Source organism: Nicotiana sylvestris, chromosome 11 (assembly GCF_000393655.2).
Source record: "Nicotiana sylvestris chromosome 11, ASM39365v2, whole genome shotgun sequence".
Classification (NCBI taxonomy): domain Eukaryota; kingdom Viridiplantae; phylum Streptophyta; class Magnoliopsida; order Solanales; family Solanaceae; genus Nicotiana; species Nicotiana sylvestris.
Genome location: NC_091067.1, coordinates 152,717,175 through 152,729,123, shown reverse-complemented (window position 1 = coordinate 152,729,123; position 11,949 = coordinate 152,717,175). Strand labels below are relative to the sequence as shown.

Below are 11,949 nucleotides of genomic sequence, written 5' to 3'. Positions count from 1 at the left end.
TATTTATATTAGCTATAAAAAGTAAACAATAAATATGGCCGAATATTATGTAAATATTCCATAAGATTTCGATTGTTTTGAGTTTATCCATGATATAACTTCTATTATAATAATTTTAAAACTCTCTACTAATGTTCAATTTTTTTTTATCTTTTTATTATCTTTGAATTAAAAAAGTAAAGTGTTTTTTCAAAATAATTTGTTTACATTTTAAAAAAAATTATATTTCACGTCATACTAATTTTTCTTTATATATACTCTTTGTTACACTTAGAAGTCGCCATAGAAACTATCAATTAGAAACCAATTTATCTCTTGTTGAGTTTGAAAAAAAACCTTTCACGTAATCTAATGATTCAAAACTAATATTCTTCAACGAAAAAAATATTATACTCTTGTAATATTAGCTTGACTACAGCTAAATGAAGGGATTTCAGCTTATACCCTTCAATTCCTTGAATGTGCTAAATTGAAATTAATGATAGCAATTGTATAACCAAAGTTTTGTTATTTGTTTGATGTCCATTTATGCAAATTGACTCTTCAAACAAATATTCTTCAAGAAGAAAAAAGAAATAATTTTTTTTTAATATTGACTGATTTTGTGATGTTTCTTTCTCCAGCATGTATGTTTACTTTATTATATATGTAAGTAGACTTTTATTTGGTTTTGTAAACTCTTTTTTGTTATTTAGATAAACATAGATGTGTACCCTATATATTACATTTATTTTAAAAGAATTTCATTTTATTCAAATCTAGCTACAGTATTTCAAAGAACTATACTTATAGGATTTTAAATGTGAAAGAGTTTTATAGTTATATGGAGTAGTTTTTTTTTTTTTTTTTGCTAGAGGCGAGGTAGTATTTAAATAATTATAAGAAATAACAAAAGTTCCTAACATGATCGCATATGATCACTAATTGAATTAAGTATGATAACATGATAAAAAAGGATAAATTTTATTTTAAATTTAAATTCGAATTTTAGAACTTTATCAATAAATTCAAAATTATCTTTTAATTCAAATTCCGTATATATATATTATTTGTATTTAGCTAAAATAGTCAAGTATAGAATAAAGTTACCATGTACTAATGACATTTATTAGTTTGTCACTTGGCTTAACCATAATGTCAATTATATATGGTAAGATTCTTGCTTATATATATATATATATATAGATAGATAGATAGATAGATCTGAGGCATAAGGGAATCCTAGTTGTCCTCAATATTAAGGTCCGTTCATGTCCTATTTCTTCCAGAAACTACGACTTGGATTGCGATACTCATGCCTTTTATGTGCATATTTTTCATGTGCAGATCCAGGTACTTTGGCTCAGCCTTACTACCCTTGAAGCGGGGCGATTCTCTGGAGACTTCGAGGTATATTTGTCACGTCCGTAGACCGAGGAGTCCCTTTCTATTCTTCCTTATAATATCAGCCCTTCTGTATTTACTTTTGTTTAGATATTCTGGAGTTAGACACTTGTAGTTATTCACTAGCTTGTGATTTCATGAGATTTTGTGTTTTGGAAAATGTAGTTTCAGTTTGAGAGTTGTATTGTATATGCCGAGCGGCATCTTAAACGCTTCATTTTGATATTTTTCTACAATTTTGGTTAGTTTTATTCTGTTATTTTCTTTTCCACAATTGTTAGGCTTACCTAGTCGTAGAGATTAGGTGCCGTCATGACAGTTCACGGATGGCGAACTTGGATTGTGACAATATTAAGGTCCGTTCATGTCCTATTTCTTCTAGAAACTACGACTTGGATTTATGCTAAAGGGGTTGTCCTACATGCTACAATGATATGCTACAAAAAATCATACCAGAGTAATAAGTATTTCTTTCATTAATAATTAAAATTTTCAATTTCAAGCTTTAGATATGTAATTGCCTTTTACATATTGTTTGGATGGTTGTTACCTATTATATTGTATTGTTTCTTTAAATACGATGTTTATTTTGAATATTTTGATTGTTACTTAAATTTTATTGTATCGTATCGTTAAATCCATCGTTACGTATAACGACGAAATGTATCGCTTTATGTAACGATAATTTGGTGTGGTAGTATCGTTACCTTATCTTTTTCTCTCATCTCGCCCATCATTATTATTAAATAATTTTATTTTATCCTTTACCCTACCTTTTTATATAATAATCCTATCCCATATCATAATTTTTCTTTAGAATATAGCAAGTTTATTCTTCATATTACTGATGCGTGATATTATGAAACGACGATAAATGATACAATCTATCCAAACATTGTATTCATCAAACAATACAGCACAATACAATACATTATGAAACGATATGTAACAACCATCCAAACAAGTTCTATAGAAAGTGCTTACTCATAATTGGAACTTTTCGGCGCAATAATTAGACGGCATCAAAGCGAATATCGAATATCGAATGAAATGCCACAAAAAAAAGAAAACAGGCTACAAACATATCTGCGGAGCTGTGAGCTAGATTGACCCTTAATTAACATTGGGGCCAATTAGGGGTGTACAAAGGAAAACGATAAACCATATCAACCCAATAATCCGAGTCAAACCGAGAAAAAAAAAACTCCGACTATGGTTTGGTATTGGAAAAAAAAAACCCGACCATAATTGATTTGGTTTGGTTTTAACTAAAGAAAGTCAAACCGAAACTAAACCAACCCGACATTATATATATAGAAATTTTAGATATATTTAATATATAAATATATTTATTGTGATGTAATTTATAAATATTTCTTAAATTTTTTCATAATTTTATCGTCTAAGGTATTATTTCAAGGTTGGATTTAGAACTTTTGAATGTTCCAATGCGTTTATAGCCATTAATATTAGTAAATTAAATAATGCTAACAAAAGCCCAAACTAAAATCAAATCAATACTAATGCTAACAAAAGACATTCAATTTAATACTACGAACGGAAATGTATGGAATATCTATTTTTAGTTTTGCAATAATTTAGATAAAAATGCATAACCTATTTTTATTTTTTCTTTAGCGTTTAGTCATGTTATTAATATTCTCTTATTACTCTACTTATTTTAGCATGACTTAGTACTTTTAGATTATGTGTATTTTTATTATGGCTTTTTAATTAGCAATATTTATATCACATAATTTTATTGTCTTTATTGTTGAATATTTTAGGATAATACCATGACACATCTCATATTTTGTATTACTTTCTTGGAAAATACTTTATATAGTTGTATCTTACTAGGATTAAAGAAATATTTTGAGCACAAGTTATATGTTTTGTTCTACGAAGATTTTACCGAAAAAAAATTCCGAAAAAACCCGAATAACCCGAAAACCCGAGAAAACCCGAGATTGAAAAACCCGAGTTTTATTGGTTTGGTCTGATCTTTAAATTTAATAACCCGACACAATTGGTTTGGTTTGGTAATTGTAAAATCCGAACCAACCCGATCTCTGTACACCCCTAGGGCCAATAGAAAAGACAAAAGAAGAAAAATAAAAAAATTGTGTAAAAAATAAAAGAGAGACAAAAATGGAAAAAAATTATTGTGTGAACTCTAGTGTGCCACGGGTAAAATGGTTGGAAATAATTATTTGAATCTGGGAATTCATTTTTATTTATTTATTTTGGTTAATGGATTCATAAAATTTTAACAAAGAGGACTAAAACTTTTTATATTTAGAATAAAGATTATATACGCAATTGGCATGTATATTGTTTATTTTTTCATTTATTTATAAGCATTGGTGCTTCTAGTCTAGTATCCATAAATTTCAACAAAATTGACTCCATTTTTTTTAAAAGACTCAATAAATTACGCAGCCAATTGTTACTTTGACATCCATAGATGGCAAGAAATATGGACAGCTACATTTAATTTTAATGGAAATAAAAATAGTCATTTTCTACCACTTCAAACATTGTCACAAAAATTAAATAAACAAACAAAATAAATAGACGAAATTAAAATATAAGAAACAAGGAGATAATAAATTCCGTTGCCAGTGATTTCTATTCAACATCACCATTTATTTTTAATATAATAACAAATTATATTCCGTGAAAACTGTTCAATTTTTAAAAGAACAATATCTTATGCACAACGTATAAGTTTCAATTCCGCGATCTCCTTGTCGTCGTTGACCCATTGGGTCCCAGATTAAGGAAAAAAAAAAGAAGATAAACAGATTATAAAATTTCTTAAAAGCAAAAAAAAAAAAAAAAACACCTTAGGCTGATTTAAGAGAATTTTAAAGCTTTAGAAACAATATTTACTAATTTAAAAGAGAAGTAGATACTTTGAAAAAAAATAAATAATAAATGATAGGTTGATATTAAATAGACATTGTCTTCTTGAAATCACCGTTAAAAAAATATTTTAAGATAAAAAGGGGAAGTAAGTATTTATAGCTTAAAGTTGGATGAGAATTATTTTTTCCAACACAAAATTAGAGGAAGAAAATACTCACTTAAAAATAAAGTATAATTGTATAAATACTTGCATTGGATTTTTTTTTTTTTTGTGTGTGTGTGTGTGTGTGTAACGCACTAGATTAATAGCTACCAAATTCAATTAAGGTAACATAATACACTTCGATTTAGCTAATGGGGAGAATTAAACGTATCTTTCACAAGGTTCGACATATTTAACATATCTCTGATGGTCTTAAATATTAGACCCATTTCTCCAATTTCTAATTTCAGAATTTTCCTATTACAAATGATTATTTAAATAATTAACTTATATAACCAAACAATATAAAGAAAATTTTATCCCACTATTATAATTTAATATGCTGTAGTAAATTATTTATTTCTCAAGTTATCAATTTATATTGTGGACACTTAATCGTAATAGGCTTTTAGATAATCCTATAAGGAGTTTAAATTTTATGCAATGTCGCACAAATCATTTACTTATTAGTTAATTACAATTTTTTTTTTGATAATCATCAATTTGTAACCTAGTTAAATTGATAATTATCCTATTAGTACATATTAAAATTCACTGACAATCTATAAAAAATGATTTGCACTGTTAGTATATATAACTAAACTCCTATAAAATTATTTTACACGATCTAGAAATTAACACAATATTTCCGTGAAAATAGCATGACTAGCCAATTTTCGGACTGGTAATTAAAAAATAGCATGACTAGCTAATTTTCGGACTGGTAATCTATAAAATATAGCATTTCCAGTATATTGTGTTAGAACTCCAAAACATTATGAAATTCTAGCATAATATACTGGAATCTCTTACGAAAAAACTCAAGCTCCAGCATATTATATTACAGTGGCAGATCAAGAATTTTCATCAAGGGGTGTCAAAATATAAATAATTAGACACATCAAAAATTCAAGGGGTGTCAACGTACTTAAATATACATAAAACAAAAAAAATTATCTAGAAAAATAGTGTAATTTCCCGGCGACGAGGTGTTGCTTGATACCCCCTTGCTTCAATGTGGCTCCGCCACTGTTAATTAGAATATTTTCGGATTTTTAAGATTATTTTTATTCAAATTTTATTTTTACATGAAAAAATGATTAAAATTCGTCTACTTTTAAAATTGTGGTTATTTTTCATTCACCAATTGTAAATTAGGCAAATTATGATATTTCCCCATATTTTCCAATAGGCTACCCCATAATGATTAATGACAAAGTAATTTCTTGAATTTTTCAAAATGGGAAATAATTGCAATTGCCAGAACCTAAAGGGAATAGGAGTTATAACCAATAAATTTTAGTGCAAAGAATTTGACCAACTGCCTACCAATAACAACTACCTACCACCTTGTTGTTGTCCTAATAATAAACCCCACCACCACCTCCACCTCTACCTCTACCTCTACCTCTACTCCCTCCAAATTGTTGGCGTTTCAATTCACATCACAAGAAAAAACAATAAAAACAAAGTACAAATAGTAACAAGAAAGAAGTTTCTAATAGTGTATTAACTTTATATACACACCATATAAATTAGCTACTGATTACCAAACACAGACAAAGACTCTCCCCAAACAACAAAGAACTCTCCTTCACGTTTCCTTTGTGGGGTACTTTTCTTTTTCTGTCCTTCACTTCCTCTTTAATTTATTGTTAATTTTCACTGTTTTCAGAAATACCCAGAAAAAAAGTTTAGAGCTTTGATTCTTGTATTGACCTTTTTCTTGATTTTTTCAGGTGAGTTTCTTGTTTTTCTGCTAAACCCCACCTTTGTATTTCTTGTTGAAAAGTGTTAAAGATTGGAAATTGGGTTATAATGGATAGTTAATTTTGGTTGAAATTTTGAAATTGAGCTGAATTTTAGAAGAATACATGTGAAAGCTTGGATTTTTTTTAGTTATCTTGGTTATCAGCTTGATTTATGGGAAGGACTTAAGTAAGAATTTGTATTTATTGAAAGAAGGTTGTGATCTTGATATTATGAAAGGACGAAGTAGGAAATTTTGTTTTTTGGAAGAAAGTTGTGATCTTGATGATATGGAAAGGGACTAAGTAGGAATTTATCTTCTTTTTTTGGAAGAAGGATGTGAATTGTGATTCTGATGTTAAAGGGTGCATAATTCCTGTGGAGTGCAGCTGTTAAGTGAAATCCTTTATTTGTTGAAATTGTTGATAAAGAACAATGAACTTTGGTGCATAGCTAGCTCAGGATGTGTTCATATACAATTTACATAGTTATTGTCATTTAGGGGGAAATTGATATGGTGCATTTCGTTTTAGGGAGCGAGAGTGTTTAAACTTTGGTCTTGGAGCAGCACTAAAATTGTTTCCGTGTGACCTAAACCTATAGGTCACGGGTTTGAGCCGTGGAAGTAGCCACTAATACTTGCATTAAGGTAGGCTGTCTACATCACACCCCCTTGGGGTGCGGCTCTTCTCCGGACCCTGCGTGAACGTGAGATGCCTTGTGCACCGGGCTGTCCTTTTTATGTTGATCATTTGCTGTATGATCAACATACAGGTCGTTGGATTCCCTTTGAAAAAGTCTTGAGGCTCATCTGAGGGAGAATGATGTAGAAGTTTCTCATTGCAGGTCGATAGTTCGGCATTGCACAATGTAGGAGATTAATAAGTTAATGTTATTGTTTTTGAATCTCCTTTTTTATAATGCTTAATTTTGGGGTTTAAGCTAAGAATAGGAGGATTGCTCAAACAAAGCTATCTGCTTTGACAAAAGATAATGAATGCTGTTGTGATCAATTCTGAGTGGTATTTGTTGCTATAAATTTATGATACTCCTTCTCTACACCAGAGGCGGACCTAGGATTTGAAGGTCGGGGTGTACTTTTGAATTCAACCAAAATCTGCTTTGTGTATAGGGTGCCGACTACTAATATATCACTATTTTCTAAAGACATAGACATGTATACATGAAAATTTTGCCAAACTTTACCGGTGCCATTGATCCCTCTCTTTATAGCATAGGTCCGCCTCTGCTCTACACCTACAAAGCTATGTGCTTTGACAAAACGAGTAAACGATCCTGATGAGCATACTGAAATGTGCATTTCCAATAGACTCTTCTACAATTGATTTTTTTCTCTCACCAGCAACACTTATTTGAGTTCTTAATATTGCTTTCAACAGTATGAGATGGTCGAACCGTGAAGTGTTTTGGATCTGATTCTTGCTAGAAAGTCTGTTGGCGAATTTTTAAGGCAAAGCACTTACCTTTTGGCTTGCTTTATTTCCAGTTTTTCTTTCCCTCCACAATGTCAAGCTTGGAAGAGCCTCTTAACCTGGACAGGTTGCCAAGTTTGAGCAACATTGATTGGCTAGAGAGGTTCTCATCTGGTGCCTGCAGGCCTATAGGAGAAGATATGGCGATAGGGGACTCCTGGACTGATGGGAGAAGTTGCAGCTCATCCAACAGCTGTGTGTAAGTAGATAAAGCTTTACTCTTACTAAGCTAGTATATATCATGACGCAGGTTGTGCTTTTCGGTGTTTCTCTTTGCACAACTTAGAGTGACAAATAGTGATTGCGGAGCCATTTCTTGTATTGTCTATGTCTTTGCTCGGGGTTAGATGCTTATATCCTTTTTTTTTGCAAGTTGTTCTTCTTGCTTATTCTTATTATATTTGAACTTCAAGGTGCCTGCTCCTTCCACTAATTTGTTCTTGAGTAACAAAGGTTCAAATAGGCCAATATTTTGGGTAAAATTGAAGCCTGCATGAACATAAATATCGGTGTTAGGGAAAATTATTCATAATCTAGATCTGTTTGTATTGCTATTATAATGGTTTCTGTTGTTTTGGATTATTAATTTTCTATCGAGGTCTTGAGCAATGTGAGTTTCTATCATTTGGTGTTCCCCCCCCCCACCCCCCTCTAGTCTTGAGAGGCACTATTATCTGATAACCCCTGAAGTTTCTTGCCACTTGGCATCTCAACGTGGATTTATTTTTTCTTTTTAGAATTTTTGCCTTGATGTGCTTGACTGAATTTGATGTATGAATTTCCTAATATGTTTTGTCTACAGTGAAGATGATGACGAATACGGGAGAGAGAACTTCAAATGGAGAAGACATGGATCACGTAATGGCATCTCAAGTCGAAGGTCCAAGAGTTTTAGCACTAATTATAGAGTATGTGGAACTTTGTCTCATTCACAGTACTTGACAGATCATCAATCTAAATCTTACAGAAACAATAGAAGTACAGTGAGTAAACCGTTCAAGGTAATTCGTCGAAGTCTTTTTTGTCCCTCTGTTAGCTCGTCTAGAAAACTTGGAATGAACAGTGATTCTGGTTTCCTGAATGTTTTTGGTTTATCGTAGATCAGTTGGAGATCCAGCACAATGATAATGTTTTATTTCAAGACTAGTGTTTCTTTATTACGCGCACAGATTTCTGGTATCCTTCTTCTTAATCATTTTAATTTCCTGATTGTTTCTTTGTCTGGTAACAGTTGTTCGATGGCATGCCAAAGTATGTGAAGATAGTGGAAGTTGGTCCAAGGGATGGGTTACAAAATGAAAAGAATATTGTTCCTACATCAGTGAAGGTTGAATTAGTTCAAAAACTTGTCTCTTGCGGGCTACCTGTTGTTGAAGTGACGGGCTTTGTTTCTCCAAAATGGGTACCTCAGGTAATTCTTCCTCCTTTTATATATAAGGAAACCTCTTTTGCTGAACTTAAACATTGGCTATAGCCTATATAGAAGCTTGCTTCAGACTCTGTGATTAAATAGCTTGATTTTTACGCGTTTAGTCTGTGAAACTTTTCCTTACTATTCTCATTCTCCTGCTTCTTTTTGATAGCTATCGGATGCCAAGGATGTAATGGAGGCAGTGAAGGATCTGGAAAGTGCCAGATTGCCTGTATTGACACCTAATATGAAAGTATGTTGCTCTTATTGGAAAAAAATTCATGCTCTAGCTACCACTTTCTTCGTTTGATAATTTATTGGTGTTATTTGAATTTCTATTAGGGCTTTGAAGCAGCTGTTGCAGCTGGGGCGAAAGAAGTAGCAGTCTTTGCTTCAGCTTCTGAGTCTTTCTCAAAGTCAAACATTAATTGCAGTATTGAGGAGAGCCTTGTCCGATATCGAGCTGTTACTTCTGCTGCCAGAAAACTGTCAATACCCGTTCGTGGGTATGCACTTCGTGCCAGCATATCTTTATATTAAATGAAATACTCTTTCGTTTTCTATTTTTCCCATGAGTTCGAATTCATTGACCTCTACTGATCATTTGAATTGCCTTAATTTTGAAGCGAGTCGTCTAAATTACCTCACTTCCCAAACTTTAATTTCGTTAGTAGACTAATGACAGGATGAGGGAAGGAGAGCCTTGGAGTAACCTGTAAAGTTGTGGTCACACCATGTGACCAGGAGGTCACGAGTTCGAGCCGTGGAAACAATCTCTTGCAGAAATGTAGTATAACGCTGCGTACGATAGACTCTTGTGGTGCGGCCCTTCCTCGGACCTCGCACATAGTGAGAGCTTAGTGTACCCGACTGCCTTTTTTTTTTCTCCCTAATGACAGAATGAGGACCTTAATATTTCTATAGGGAAAGAGAAGACAAAATCTTATTAGTTTTCTGCAGCTTGGATGTTGTAGCATGATGCATTTTATGCCTTACCATCATATGTGGTTCAAACTTAAATCAGGTCTTTCAATGCGTGACAGATATGTATCATGTGCTATTGGGTGTCCAACCGAAGGAGCAATTTCCCCTTCAAAAGTGGCATATGTAGCAAAGGAACTTCATGACATGGGATGCTTTGAAATCTCCCTTGGAGACACAATAGGTGTCGCTACTCCAGGTAATGTTTTAAATGATGTATTTCTTGTCAAGTGAAGAATGCCTTAAGTTTTTTGTTTACGAGTTCAATTGAAGTGCTATTTATGTCGCTGAATATTTCTATGTAGGTTCCAAAGCTAAAGTTCTTTTTTTTTTTCTCTTTTCTTTTTTGGGGGTAAAAATATAACGTATATGAACTATAGCTTCAATTTCTATCTTGCTTTAGTGGGGGATCTAAACTGGTTTTAAATTGAATGGTGGTTAGAGTAGACAGGAAAGGAAAAACAGAATTTCGACTATTATGTGAAATGACTTGACTTCATTTCCATGTCATTTTGCTTTTCGTTCCAGGATCGGTTGTTCCTATGCTTGAAGCTGTTATGGCTGTGGTTCCTGTTGAAAAGCTTGCTGTGCATTTCCACGATACCTATGGACAGTCTCTTTCTAATATTTTAGTTTCCCTCCAAGTAAGTTCTTCTCTTGGAATTCAACTACAAGCACGTATACATTTCTTACTTGCTAGCTTTGCAAATTTTTAAATCTAATACTGCAAATAATTGCATTTCGTGTGAGTTAAGCCGCTGAACACTAGCTAGAAAGTCAAATACCAGTAAATGTTGGTTGGTCGTAATTACAAAACCTGCCTCTAGTTAAATAAGTATTACTAACCTCCCCATAACTTCAATTTGCCTTCTGCGCGACCTTTTTTTCCCAACCTACTCGAGAATTTATGAATAACTGATCAAAAGTACAAAGTTGGAGGTGTAGATGTGAAGACTGACCTCTCTAACATAAATTAGAGTGGAACGAGGTCCATGTCTGCACAAACTAGGAACTTGGAAGTACCCTACAAGGAAGACTTTTCTAACAAATTCCATGATGCACGCTAGTCGATGAATTGAGAGTTGAAATCAAGTATGTACTTCTTTGCCACGTTCGACAAAAGCAGGAATTCAGTCTCTTTTTTTCTATTAAATTTTTTAAAAATTGGGGGTAGGGAAAGGCAAAATGGGGGAGGGGATTACAAGGTGGGGAAACGAACCCTCTCCAACAAGATGAAAGTTTAGGTAGCCAACCAACTGAGGTTCTAAGATTCCCCTCTTAGTCTGAACATTGTTGCATTGTTTTCAAATGTGTAAAAGATTTCAGGAATGTTCAACTCACGTTACTACTGTCTGTTGTATTGTCCACAGATGGGTATTAGCACAGTAGACTCGTCCGTTGCTGGACTCGGAGGCTGTCCATACGCCAAAGGAGCAACTGGCAATGTTTCAACAGAAGATGTTGTCTATATGCTTAACGGTCTAGGGATAAAAACCAACGTCGATATACAAAAGCTCTTGCTAGCCGGAGAGTTCATCAGCAAGTATTTGGACCGTCCATCCGGATCTAAAGCAGCCATTGCTTTGAGCAGAGTCACAGCAGATGCATCCAAGATATAGGAAAGTAAACCAGTCGCGCTCAGATGTGATCAAATGGTCTCTTTTAAGTTGCAAAAACAAGAAGATAGAGTATAAGATATGCCACTTTATAGAGTATACTCATCAAAATTTGATGAAAAATAATGTATTTGAGACTGTGTTGGCAAAATGAAGATGCCATTACTATGACTACATCAGGCTGCTCATTGCAGCATATCTAATACAAAGAGTATTGATTTATGCTTCCCTTTTTCTTCTTCA

The 11,949-nt window shown here is 32.9% G+C and overlaps 1 protein-coding gene across 4 annotated transcripts; it reads left to right on the top strand.

The window, feature by feature from the left end:
* The first annotated feature begins 5,949 nt into the window (after positions 1 to 5,949).
* LOC104212704 (hydroxymethylglutaryl-CoA lyase, mitochondrial) lies at positions 5,950 to 11,934 on the top strand. Of its 4 annotated transcripts, none has more exons than XM_070162424.1 (9): positions 5,950 to 6,068; positions 7,713 to 7,897; positions 8,501 to 8,606; positions 8,930 to 9,109; positions 9,282 to 9,362; positions 9,452 to 9,615; positions 10,153 to 10,289; positions 10,619 to 10,734; positions 11,461 to 11,934. In XM_070162424.1, the coding sequence occupies exons 2-9, from the start codon at positions 7,731 to 7,733 to the stop codon at positions 11,707 to 11,709; spliced, it is 1,200 nt and encodes a 399-aa protein (XP_070018525.1). In that variant the 5' UTR covers positions 5,950 to 6,068; positions 7,713 to 7,730; the 3' UTR covers positions 11,710 to 11,934. The 4 variants fall into 4 exon arrangements, with proteins under 4 accessions (XP_070018525.1, XP_009760353.1, XP_009760354.1 ...); XM_009762051.2 differs by having other exon boundaries at positions 8,501 to 8,699; XM_009762052.2 differs by having other exon boundaries at positions 6,018 to 6,195; positions 8,501 to 8,699.
* Positions 11,935 to 11,949: the final 15 nt, after the last annotated feature.

What these genes read in the sequence shown, in the direction of transcription:
- LOC104212704 (XM_009762051.2), top strand. Translation starts at nt 7,731, where the DNA reads ATGTCAAGCTTGGAAGAGCCTCTTAACCTGGACAGGTTGCCAAGTTTG. An exon ending in CAGTGAGTAAACCGTTCAAG is followed by an intron (nt 8,700 to 8,929) that starts GTAATTCGTCGA and finishes GTCTGGTAACAG; the next exon opens with TTGTTCGATGGCATGCCAAA. An exon ending in TATTGACACCTAATATGAAA is followed by an intron (nt 9,363 to 9,451) that starts GTATGTTGCTCT and finishes AATTTCTATTAG; the next exon opens with GGCTTTGAAGCAGCTGTTGC.